Raw genomic sequence first — 12,962 nt, 5'->3', positions numbered from 1 at the left:
CATCATTATTTCAGCTAAATAACCTGCATGGTTTTCCAAGTCGTAGTGGGAGGACCAACACCATGTTGTTCGCATGACTTCGATATGGTTTTAATATTATTTGCCACCATATCTTGCATAATTAATTTTACCGACAAAAAGATCCCACCATGTCAAACGAACAAATTCTGTCGGTATTTATAAAATTGTAACAGACCTTATTTCCATCACAGCTGTCATGAAGATAATTTTTATTCAGTATGGCATAAAACTGGATGGAAATGTGGTTAGTGTTGAATAACTGAGTCAGTCTAATCAAATAGCTTTATTAAAGACAACTTTTTATATAAACCAGTGATGCATAATCAATGTGAGCGAATGTGGACAAAAATGAACCGGACACTAAGGCTGTGTTTACAAAGGCAGCCCAATTCAGATTTTTTTTCACTAATTGGTCTAACCAACCAGATCTGAAAAATATCTGATGTGAAAAGATCTGATGGGATTGGTCAAAAGACCAATTAGTGGAAAAAAGATCGGAATTGGGCTGCCTGTGTAAACACAGACTAAGTGACATATCATGACAGGATGTTGTCTGGGCTTCAACAGAAATAGTTCACTTCCTGTCTGTCTTTATGGTAAGAATCTCAAATCATAAAAAAATAACAGCCTATCGAATCATTTGTCTTCTGCCTTTAGCAGGCCAGGAACGCCATCCCATTCCCCCTATTAGCACTCTGGAAGAGGACAGAGGGACCGTGTTTGTTATATTGATTACTTCCAACCAGTTGTTTTGTGAGAGGACAGTCCTACAGTACATATAGGAAGTTGGGGAGGGAAGAGGAATGAAAGGGAGATGAGTGTACCGTGTGTCTGTAACTGTAGCGTCTGATGGCCTCTCTGATGTGGCAGGGCTGAATGGCTCCACTGGGAGGCTCCACACCACTCACTGCTGAGCTCTGAAACACACACACACTTTAACACACGGTATACACACAAGCTGTGCAACACAAAAAAAAACTATCTTAACAGACCTTCTTGCGTTTCCTTTGCCTGGTCTTACTGTCCAATCCCAAGCCTCCATTCGAGGGTTTAGAGGAGTGGGATGAGCCAGGAGTGGAGGGGGGCGTGGTCTCTGGAGATTCTGGATCTCTCTTTACCTGAGAGAGAGATAGAGAAGGGAGAGAGAGGGGGGGAGAGAGAGGGGGAAGGTAGAGAGGTGGAAGGGAGAGAACATGTTTTAAATGAGCGGCAAGTAGGAATAGCAAGTTAGCTAGCTGCTACTCCTGTTAGCTGGCTAACAGAGGAGTGTGTGTGTTAACTTACCTCTGTATTGCTGTGGTAGTGTATGAAGCTGGCAGACACAACATGGCTGAAGGGGTCTGTCTTTGGAGTCATATCCTGTTTCACTAACAGAGACAGATCTACCAGCTAGAGAGAGAAAGAGAGGGAGTGAATATTGTAATCCAAACAGAGCAACGATACAGCCCACATAAAAAAATACTACAGTTTACTATAGAACACTATAGTACCTACTATAGAATTCTGCAGTAAACTGTAGTATACTGTAGAATCCCATACTCCACACTGTAGTATCCCTCGATCACGTAGTGCTTACTATAGAATGTCATAGTATACTGTACTACACATTGTAGTATCCCTCGCTCGTTTAGTGGTTACTTTAATATTTTGTATTACACTGTAGAATACTTTACTACACACTGTAGTATTAAATACAATTTTATTTGTCTCATCCACCGAATACAACAATTGTAGACCTTACCGTGAAATGCTTACTTACTCTGCATTGTTGGTTAAGAGCTTGTAAGAAAATATTTGCTAAATAAACTAAAGTAACACAATAACAAGGCTATATACAAAAAATAAATAAACTAAAGTAAAAAAAGTAACAATAAAATAACAATAACGAGGCAGTATACAAGGGGTACCGGTACCGAGTCAATGTGCGGGGGTACAGGTTAGTCAAGGTAATTGAGGTAATATGTACATGTAGGTAGGGGTAAAGTGACTATGCATAGATAATAAACAGAGTACAAATGAGGGTCAATGCAAATAGTCCAAATAGCATTTTGATGAACTGTTCAGGAGTCTTATGGCTTGGGGGTAGAAGCTGTTAAGGAGCCTTTTGGACCTAGACTTGGTGCTCTGGTACCGCTTGCCGTGCGGTAGCAGAGAGAACAGTCTGACTTGGATGGCTGGAGTCTTGACAATTTTTAGGGGCTTTCTTTTGCACCTTCAATCATGTAGTGCTTACTCTAGAATTTTGTAGTATACTGTGTAGAATAATATACATCACACTGCAGTGTCCCTCAATCAAGTAGTGCTGACTTTAGAATGTTTTAATCAATTGGACTTCTAGCTAGGTTTACGAGTAGCTGTTAGCTTTGTCAATTCTGTTTTTATTTGAACGTGCTGTCCTTGGGGACCTCATGGCAGGGATTTCCTCTGAGGTTCCCCCTCGATCGTGTAGTGCTTACTAAACTCAGCAAAAAAAAGAAACGGCCCTTTTTCAGGACCCTGTCTTTCAAAGATAATTTGTAAAAATCCAAATAACTTCACAGATCTTCATTGTAAAGGGTGTAAACACTGTTTCTCATGCTTGTTCAATGAACCATAAACAATTAATGAACATGCACCTGTGGAACAGTCGTTAAGACAGTAACAGCTTACAGACGGTAGGCAATTAAGGTCACAGTTATGAAAACTTAGTAGAAAGGCCTCTTTAGTGTCCTGACTCTGAAGAACACCAAAAGAAAGATGCCCAGGGTCCCTGCTCATCTGCGTGAACGTGCCTTAGGTATTCTGCAAGGAGGCATGTAGATGTGGCCAGGGCAATGAATTGCAATGTCCGTACTGTGAGACGCCAAAGACAGCGCTACAGGGAGACAGGACGGACAGCTGATCGTCCTCGCAGTGGCAGACCACGTGTAACAACACCTGCACAGGTTCGGTATATCTGAACATCACACCTGCGGGACAGGTACAGGATGGCAACAACAACTGCCCGAGTTACACCAGGAACTCACAATCCCTCCATCAGTGCTCAGACTGTCCGCAATAGGCTGAGAGAGGCTGGACTGAGGGCTTGTAGGCCTGTTGTAAGGCAGGTCCTCACCAGACATCACCGGCAACAACGTTGCCTATGGGCACAAACCCACCGTCGCTGGACCAGACAGGACTGGCAAAAAGTGCTCTTCTCTGACGAGTCGTGGTTTTGTCTCACCAGGGGTGATGGTCGGATTCGCGTTTATCGTCGAAGGAATGAGTCTTACACCGAGGCCTGTACTCTGGAGCAGGATCGATTTGGAGGTGGAGGGTCCGACATGGTCTGGGGCGGTGTGTCACAGCATCATCGGATTGAGCTTGTTGTCATTGCAGGCAATCTCAACACTGTGCGTTACAGGGAAGACATCCTCCTCCCTCATGTGGTACCCTTCCTGCAGGCTCATCCTGACATGACCCTCCAGCATGACAATGCCACCAGCCATACTGCTCGTTCTGTGCGTGATTTCCTGCAAGATAGGAATGCCAGTGTTCTGCCATGGCCAGCGAAGAGCCCGGATCTCAATCCCATTGAGCACGTCTGGGACCTGTTGGATCGGAGGGTGAGGGCTAGGGCCATTCCCCCCAGAAATGTCCGGGAACTTGCAGGTGCCTTGGTGGAAGAGTAGGGTAACATCTCACAGCAAGAACTGGCAAATCTGGTGCAGTCCATGAGGAGGAGATGCACTGCAGTATTTAATGCAGCTGGTGGCCACACCAGATACTGACTGTTACTTTTGATTTTGACCCCACCTTTGTTCAGGGACACATTATTCAATTTCTGTTAGTCACATGTCTGTGGAACTTGTTCAGTTTATGTCTCAGTTGTTGAATCTTATGATCATTCAAATATTTACACATGTTAAGTTTGCTGAAAATAAACGCAGTTGACAGTGAGAGGATGTTTATTTTTTGCTGAGATTATATCAATTTGTAGTATAGTGTTGAATACTATACTCTACACTGTAGTATCCCTTGATTGATTGATTTTATTTGACTATTTAAAAACACAACACAAACACAAATATGGATACAATGCATTTAGAAATTTAAATATGGATACAATGCATTTAGAAATTTAAATATGGATACAATGCATTTAGAAATTTAAATATGGATACAATGCATTTAGAAATTTAAATATGGATACAATGCATTTAGAAATTTAAATATGGATACAATGCATTTAGAAATTTAAATATGGATACAATGCATTTAGAAATTTAAATATGGATACAATGCATTTAGAAATTTAAATATGGATACAATGCATTTAGAAATTTAAATATGGATACAATGCATTTAGAAATTTAAATATGGATACAATGCATTTAGAAATTTAAATATGGATACAATGCATTTAGAAATTTAAATATGGATACAATGCATTTAGAAATTTGTCGAGAATAACACAAGAAAGTTGAACATTTACTTCCATTGTGATCCTTGTTCAAATATGTTACACATTAACAGCTAACCCACATAAAAAAATACTATAGCATACTAAGGTCTAAATATTGTAGTATTACTATATTTATATACTATAGTGTTCATTGTAGTGTTTTTGCAGACTTTACTGTAGTATTCAATGTGTTTTTGCGGGCATGAGTGTAGTATACTGTATTATTTACTGTAGTGTTTTTGCAGACATGACTAGTATACTGTTATTTACTGTAGTGTTTTTGCAGACATGACTAGTATACTGTATTATTTACTGTAGTGTTTTTGCAGACATGACTAATATACTGTAGTATTTACTGTAGTGTTTTTGCAGACATGACTAGTATACTGTAGTATTTATTGTAGTGTTTTTGCAGACATGACTAGTATACTATAGTATTCACAGATCAGTCCATGCAAATTTTTACTCCTGAACTTATTTATGTTTGCCTTAACAAAGGGGTTGAATACTTATTGATTCAAGACATTTCAGATTACATTTTTTAATTCATTAGTAAAAATGTCCAAAAACATAATTCCACTTTGACATTACCAGATATTGTGTGTAGGCCAGTGACACAACAAAATGTGGAAAACGTCAAGCGGTGTGAATACTTTCTGAAGGCACTGTGGGACTCCAGAAAGTCACTGATTATTAAGGGAAAGCCAGGCACGTCATGGACATTGACGCCTTCCTCCCGGACAAGCTAAACACCTATTTCACCTGCTTTGAGGAAAACACAGAGCTGCAGAGGCGGGCCTCCGCCTCTAACAAGCAGTGTGAGCTATCATTCTCGTTAAAACTCGCAAGGCTGCCGGCCCAGATGGCATCCCAAACCGTGTCCTTAGGGCATGTGCAGACCAGCTGGCTGGAGTGTTTACGGACATATTCAATCTTTCCCTATCCCAGTCTGTTGTCCCCACTTGCTGTGGACCAATAACCTTTGATTTGATTTGTCCACAAAAATATTGCAGTGAATTCTAGTATGCTACAGTAAAGTCAGCAAAAACTAGAGTAAATACTACAGTACACTACAGTCATGTCCGCACAAACACTACAGTGAATCATATAGTGTTCTACAATTATGTCTGCAAAAACACTAGTGAATACTTTAGTATACTACAGTTATGTCCGCAAAAGACACAATACAGTGAATACTATAGTATATTACAGTCATGTCTGCAAAAACACTACAAAGAATACTACAGTAAAGTCTGGGTGAATACTATACTACAGTTGTCTGCAAAAGAAACACTACAGTTAATACTACAGTAAAGTCTGCAAAAACACGACAGGTGAATACTAAGGTATACTACAGTCATGTCCACAAAAGAAACACTACAGTGATTACTGTAGTATATACTATAGTCATGTCTGTAAAAACACTACAGTAAATCCTACAGTCATGTCCGCAAAATAAACAATACAGTGAATATGATAGTATATATTACAGTCATGTCTGTAAAATAAACAATACAGTGAATATGATAGTATATATTACAGTCATGTCTGTAAAAGAAACGACACTAAATTCTACAGTATACTACATTAATGTCCGCAAAAACACGACATTGAATACTATAGTATACTAGAGAAACACTACAGTGAATACTACAGCCTTAAAAACACTACAGTGAATACTACAGTAAAGTTTTTTATTGTGGGAGACTTAGTTCTTTAACTAGCAGTGGTCTGGTGGTAGACACACACATACCTGAGCGGTGGTCTCATAAGCCAGATAGGACAGGATCTCCATGGCAACAGTGTTGGGCTTCACCTCCAGACTGCTGCAGTCCAGCCAGTCTCGGAACTTAGATGCCTTCTTAGCTACACACACACAACATCTATCAGAGACTGAGTTAGGGGTTAAATGTTGGGAGAAGAAGTGTTACTCACCAAAGCTGAGCTGCCGACTCTCACAGAACTCACTGTACTGAGCACTGTCCATCCCTCTGGTCTGTCTTTCCAACCTCTACAGAGAGGAGAGGTAATGAGAGCGTGTGGAGAGAGGAGTTAATAATCACTGAGGGGAGCTGCTACCCAGATACCACTTTAACACACTGTGTATGTGTGTCTGTTTGTGTGTTCTGACCTCCAGTCGTTCCAGTTTGACGTCATCTACTTCCTGGTTGTCAGACAGGGACAGGAACTCTCCCGTCTGGTCCACCCAGGACAAGAAGTCTCCTGCTAGCCGCTGGCGCTTGTTACTCCCGGCAACAACCCACCTATCTAGCAGTGTGTGAGTGAGAGATAGAGAGGGGACAATGTTAGCCCTCTAAGCTAAAGTCTAGGCACTCTCTGGGAGTACTGGAAGCTAACAAGTCTTCAGGCAGGGTTAAAGTTATCCGTCACTGCGACGGATTTCCATTATATGGATTCTGAAGAGGTCATTTTTTGAGATCAGTAAAGGTGGCTGGTTTGGAGATGACTGACAGAAGCAAGTGTGTTCTACAAAATATGTTCTCAAATATAAAATGTTCTCTGTTAAGTTGTGTGCACTGAACTGACATTCATGATTGTTGATGACACTGATGTTCAGATGAAGGGAATTACATAGTCTATAATGTGCACCACAGCAGTGCTCAACTCAAACAGTTGTGTAGCCAGCCTACTGTTGCTGCTGGCTAAATAATTCAAAGCCTATACTTTATCACTCAGGATGGAACTTTTCAGTGCTACTATTTTTGCCATTTAATGTTGTTTTTAAAACAAAATCAGACAACCCCATAGAAGAATAGTTTACATAGTTGGCTTATTGTTGTGTTCTTTGCCAGAATTTTTTTTATCTCTAGGCGCATTCAAGGGAAACATGTAACGTTATTCTGACAAGCAGTCAATGCACAACCATTCTTAATACAATCGCGGGAAAATATTTTTTAAAGCAGTTTCGGCCTTTTAAAAAAAAAAAGAAAAAAAAGATATGGGATCCGAGTTGTACATTGCTACCACGTTTATTTCTCTACTCCTTCAATCGTGTGGCATTCTTTTACAAATGCAGCTTCAAGCTTGGTTTCTGGCGCAGCTGTGCAACAGAGCTCTTAAAGGGGCAATGTCGTCTTAAAAGGGCAATGACATACTTTGTAACAGAAACAAACAAAAAAAGACGATTTTTAGAGTAAATAAAAACAAATAATTATTTATATATTCAGATTCATAATAAAATAGTAATAACTAATAATAGCAATCAGGATGTTGTGTCCAATGGGGTAAATGCAGACAGACCAACCCCATGCTTCAGCCTATGTACATTTTATAGCCACTATGCTGCATCAGTTGGGCTACAGGTGATAATGCTTATTGCTAATAGCACATCTGATAATATAGGCCATGCATAGGCTATATGCCTGGTCCAATATCATTTTAACAACATTTTTACCAATATGTTTTTGGGCCCATTTCTGGAGGTGGAAATTATATTTTAGATGGTGTCAGCATCATTTTATTTTCATTAATTTGAGAGTCGAATGTCCTTTTAAAAAGTCACCAGAACTGAGCTTCTCAGTCCTTCTACATAACATTTTTCCAGGGAGGACCCCAGACATCCTAAACAAAGAGGACTGGAATTGGTCAAACGTGCAGTTTAATACAAATACAAAATGATTATCTTTCCTTATAAGTATGATGGTCACAACCTTTTTACATGAAAGGGGAGGATAACTTGGCCCCAGACAATAGATCTGAGATCGACTTAAGTTTCAGTCATGGGATTCTTTCTGCTTTACATGTACTGTGTCAAGTACCTGATTCCAGTGGTTCCTCGTCGTCAATGGTTTTCAGCACTTTAGACTTGTAGTCTCTGAACTGTAGATACCTTAACAGCCTCCTCACCTTCTTCTGTAGGGAGAGAGAGAGTTGATGTAGTCTAAAATAATACTACAGGCCTCCGGTTTTCTAGTTAACGCCAGTCAGCTGAAATCAGTACTTCACAGGTATTGCAGGCGGAAAATAGTGTGAGTGTATGGTGTGTCTGTGTATGGTGTACGTGTGTATATAGCTGGTGTGTACCTTGTCTCTCCTCATGAGGAACAGGATGTCCTCAGCTGAGATGACCCTTGACCCTCTAAGGACCGCCCCCTCACATGCCTGCTGTAGCTTCACACACACACACACACACACACACACACACGAAGGGAAGAGAGGAGTGATATGAGTTACTGTTTCGTAGTTGAAAAGGTTTGTCAGTATCAGAGAGAGAACAGGGACTAAAATGTGTGTGTGTGTGTGTGTGTGTGTGTGTGTGTTACCAGGTTGATGAGTTGGGTGTGTACAATGTCCTCCACCAGAGCAGCAGTCTCATGTAGGGGTCTGCGAGCATCTCCCAGAGCAAACCTAGAACACGCGCACACACACACGTGACGGGTTAGAAACACACACACAGACACACACACACACACACAGGATGCAGGCTCTGTTCTAGTAGGTGAGGTTGAGGGATGTGGTGTATCTCTATGCAAAGGTTGGGTTGAACACCTGAGTGACGGCAGTGATGTCATAGTCAGATTAATGTGGTTCGTCGAATGAGGGTGGAGCAAGGCAGTATGGCGACCACGCTGTGGTCCGAACGCCATCACACACACCGCTCCAGGACCACAGAACCACAACGCAGACCGTCTTAGCGTGGCGGACCAGGACCCGACCACACAACGACCCTTCGTCACTACGGTCAACCTACTGCTGAAACTAGCTGCTTCCTCTGTGTTACACTGTTGTCATGGCATCCAACAGCCTCTTCAGCCCGAGCCAACACAACCTCTACTGGGGTAAGTGGATCTATACGTCTACGTGTGTGTGTGTGTGTGTGTGTGTGTGTGTGTGTGTGTGTGTGTGTGTGTGTGTGTGTGTGTGTGGGGGGCAATCTGACTCAGTGTGTGTAGTTACATCATGCTCTGTATTTCGGGGATGAAGCTGGTCCGTGTGGGTGGGCGGTCCCTCGCTGAGCTGGAAGAGCCTGCCATGGGACTGTTGCTCATCACCTACACACACACACACCCCAGGGTCGTGTTCAGGAAGACAACATTACAACACTTTCTGATAGAAATATAGGCTACTGTGTAGAACAGATATAATCCTTATTACATAGGGAAACATGTCAGCTCTATAAAATACATTTATATCGGCACATATGGTTTATTAAGTGAAGTTGTTGGGTGTGTTGATTCAGTCGTAATATTTCAAGTCAGCTCCTCTATGGACTAGTAGCCTAAACACACACCACAGTTACACAAACATGTTTTTGGTAGCACCGAAAAACAGCTATACACAAACACACACTGTCTACAAACACACACACACGGTGATTAAACACACACACACACACACACACACACACACACACACACACACACACACACACAGTGGTCTGCGGTAAACAAAAGAACAGGATGGAATCAATCAACCAGAATTGAGCTCAGGCAAATCAGCTGTTGCTATTGTCACAATATGAATTTGACTGTTTTTGTTCGCTGCTTGGCTTAACTCTTAACCACTGCCTTCCTCTCCCTCCCCTCTCTCAGTGTTTGCATGAGCGAATCCTGTAGGACAGTCGTTCCTGTATTCAAACCTGTGGCTGTAGACAGACAGAGAGAGAGGATGTAGCGCACGCACGCACACACGCAAGCGCACACACACACAACACAACACACACACACACACACACACACACACACACACACACTCCCATTCTCCAGCTAGTAAACAGGTCTGTCACTTCCTCCCATAACCCAGCCAGAACCAGTCAAATTGAAGTTACGGGCTAATAGTGGGCTAGTCGAATGTCTTTAGAAGGTGTTAGAATAATGTAATCTTACCGTGATTCAACGATTTACTAGAAGATTATTTGTCCCTCGTCACAGGTTTCTTTACAAACCACTGCTGCACTTGGACAAGCTGCTTTGTCGTTTTGTCGCACAGTGAAAGACGTCAGCAATGTTGATTTTGTCACGGGCTCATTGTGCCACCTGGTGGACAGAAGCTGACAAAAATAGTTTGGCCTGTTTTATGGAGGTTGTGCGAAGTCCTGCCTGACGTGTGTGTGTGTGTGTGTGTGTGTGTGTGTGTGCTGTTTAACCCTTCTTTTTACTTTTTTTTTTACAATACTTAAATATGTATACAATACAGTACTGTATGAATGACAAGAAAGAAAGTTGCGCACTCTATATGCTCCCAACAATGTTATTTACTAGCCTGTTGAATGCAGCCATAGCTGGGTTTTTTAGCAGATTTTACTTGTTCTATGGCCTCTGTGGCTTCAGAAGGCTTTTTGCTTGTCGGCTAATGAAGATCGAGTCTCATCATGTTGCTTCTTCATCCAGATCCCCAGATCACTAGCCGTAGGTTCAGTCCATCGCTCCATGGTAAGACCAGAGATGGGACAGTGGGAGTGACAGCTCAGCATGAAGACAGTGGCCCCCGGAGTACAGGGGACATTCCTGCTGAGTTCAGGCCCACCGACAGCCCCAACTTTCTGGTGTCCAGCCTCCCCGCACACTGGCGTTGCAACAAGACTCTGCCACGTGCCTTCACGGTAACACACACAGTCTGGATTCTGAGTCGTCATCACTTGACCTCATGTCAAAATAAAAGTGCCCTTCTTTCAGCTTGCCAGTGTTTAAAGTACACAGTGTGCACATGGGAGAGGTACTGAACGGTTTAGTGAGGGGACCATTGAGCATCTTTTCCCTCCCTATTTAATTTGTCCTCCATCCCCCCTCCGTCCTCCCTCTCCAGGTGGTTGCCCTGGGTGATGTAAGTGACGGTGTTCTAGTCACGGTGATGGCAGGGAATGATGAGAACTGTTCAGCTGAGCTACGGAACGCCACCACGCTGATGACATCACGCACAGCACGCTTCAATGACCTCCGCTTTGTAGGACGCAGTGGGAGAGGTGTGTTTGTGTGTGTTTGTGTACAACAGAGTGTGTGTGTGTGTGTGTGTTTAACATGTCTCTCTCTCTCTCCAGGTAAAAGCTTTAATCTGACCATAACCGTGTTCACCAGTCCTCCCCAGGTGGCCACGTACCACAGAGCTATCAAAGTTACTGTAGACGGACCTAGAGAGCCACGCCGTGAGTACACACACACACACACACACACACACACACACACACACACACACACACACACACACACACACACACACACACACACACACACACACACACACACACAGACTCAGGTTTTTGACAGGGACATCTGTGTCCTCTGATTGAAGAGGGCTATAACTACTTGTGTATGCTGCTCTCTGATAGGTCACAGGCAGAAGCTGGAGGTGGGTCCAAAAACAGGGCTTTTCAGGATTGCCATGCCAATGCAGAGTCTCCGCCCCCTCAACAACATCACCAACCCTCCAACAAGAGGTGAAAACAGAGCAGTAAATCTCTTTCTGTGTATACTGATGGGCCAAAGATTACTGATATTTTCATGAGATACTAGTAACTATATGAAACACTCATTGCTCTTTTACTCCTTCCCTCCATCACTCTCTCTCTCTCTCTCTCCCCCTTCCTTCCCTGTCTCTCTCCCTTCCTTCCCTGTCTCTCTCCCTTCCTTCCCTGTCTCTCCCCCTTCCTTCCCTGTCTCTCTCCCTTCCTTCCCTGTCTCACCCCTTCCTTTCCCTGTCTCATCCCCTTCCTTCCCTGTCTCTCTCCCTTCCTTCCCTGTCTATCCCACGTCCTTCCCTGTCTCTCTCACTGCCTTCCCTGTCTCTCCCCCTTCCTTCCCTGTCTCTCTCACTGCCTTCCCTGTCTCTCTCACTGCCTTCCCTGTCTATCCCACTTCCTTCCCTGTCTCTCTCACTGCCTTCCCTGTCTATCCCACTTCCTTCCCTGTCTCTCTCACTGCCTTCCCTGTCTATCCCACTTCCTTCCCTGTCTCTCTCACTTCCTTCCCTGTCTCTCTCACTTCCTTCCCTGTCTCTCTCACTTCCTTCCTGTCTCTCTCCCTTCCTTCCCTGTCTCTCTCACTTCCTTCCCTGTCTCCCTCCCTCCTTCTTTCTTTATCCCCTGCTCCTTTCATTATCTCTCCCTCCAGCCTTCCCTCTCTCAGACTCTAGGCCCCTTTCCTCCCCCCCCTGGACCAATGATCAATCTTACCCCTTTTCATCCTCAAGAACCACTGGCCTCTCAGGTAGGCATACATGCATGCACACATGCGCACACACAGTAACACAGTGATGTTCCCTCTGACCCTGTGTGTGTCTGTTTTCCAGGTGTGTGTGACCTGGCTGCTGGGTTTGATCGCCCGTTTCCCCCCCTCTCCTCATTCTCGTCCACTCCCAGAATGCACTTCTCCTCCTTCCCCTACTCCGTCACCCCCCCTCCACCCCCGTACCTCCCCCCACCTTTCCCCACTCTCCCCCCCCACTCCCACAGTGGACTCTTCCAGCCCAGCAGCAGCCCCATCCTCTACTATGGAGCCCCTGCCGGGACCAACCACTACATCTCACTGCCAGAGGGGGACAGGACAAACCACTTTACTTCTGG

The 12,962-nt window shown here is 43.5% G+C and overlaps 2 protein-coding genes across 3 annotated transcripts in view; one reads left to right on the top strand and one right to left on the bottom strand.

Moving 5' to 3' along the window:
• Nucleotides 1-289: 289 nt before the first annotated feature.
• On the bottom strand, nt 290-10,398 carry supt3h (SPT3 homolog, SAGA and STAGA complex component). 2 transcript variants are annotated; one of them, XM_029713285.1, is made up of 12 exons: nt 10,291-10,398; nt 9,362-9,456; nt 8,728-8,812; nt 8,489-8,575; nt 8,224-8,317; nt 6,576-6,712; nt 6,380-6,455; nt 6,198-6,310; nt 1,306-1,410; nt 1,014-1,139; nt 846-938; nt 290-716 (listed from the first exon to the last, which is right to left on the bottom strand). In XM_029713285.1, the coding sequence occupies exons 2-12, from the start codon at nt 9,451-9,453 to the stop codon at nt 675-677; spliced, it is 1,050 nt and encodes a 349-aa protein (XP_029569145.1). In that variant the 5' UTR covers nt 9,454-9,456; nt 10,291-10,398; the 3' UTR covers nt 290-674. The 2 variants fall into 2 exon arrangements, with proteins under 2 accessions (XP_029569145.1, XP_029569144.1); XM_029713284.1 differs by having other exon boundaries at nt 290-938.
• Nucleotides 10,399-10,775: 377 nt separating this feature from the next.
• Nucleotides 10,776-12,962, top strand: part of LOC115161798 (runt-related transcription factor 3-like) — a 2,272-nt gene continuing 85 nt past the window's right edge. Inside the window, exons 1-4 of the mRNA XM_029712575.1 lie at nt 10,776-11,006; nt 11,210-11,366; nt 11,730-11,837; nt 12,689-12,962. The exon at nt 12,689-12,962 is cut by the window's right edge and continues 85 nt beyond it. Coding sequence (XP_029568435.1) covers nt 10,776-11,006; nt 11,210-11,366; nt 11,730-11,837; nt 12,689-12,962 — 770 coding nt within the window. The remainder of the gene's footprint in view (nt 11,007-11,209; nt 11,367-11,729; nt 11,838-12,688) is intronic.

Source organism: Salmo trutta, chromosome 25, assembly GCF_901001165.1.
Source record: "Salmo trutta chromosome 25, fSalTru1.1, whole genome shotgun sequence".
In the NCBI taxonomy this organism is placed as follows: Eukaryota; Metazoa; Chordata; class Actinopteri; order Salmoniformes; family Salmonidae; genus Salmo; species Salmo trutta.
Note: the sequence above shows the minus strand (reverse complement) of the source record. Positions and strands in the feature narration are given on the sequence as shown.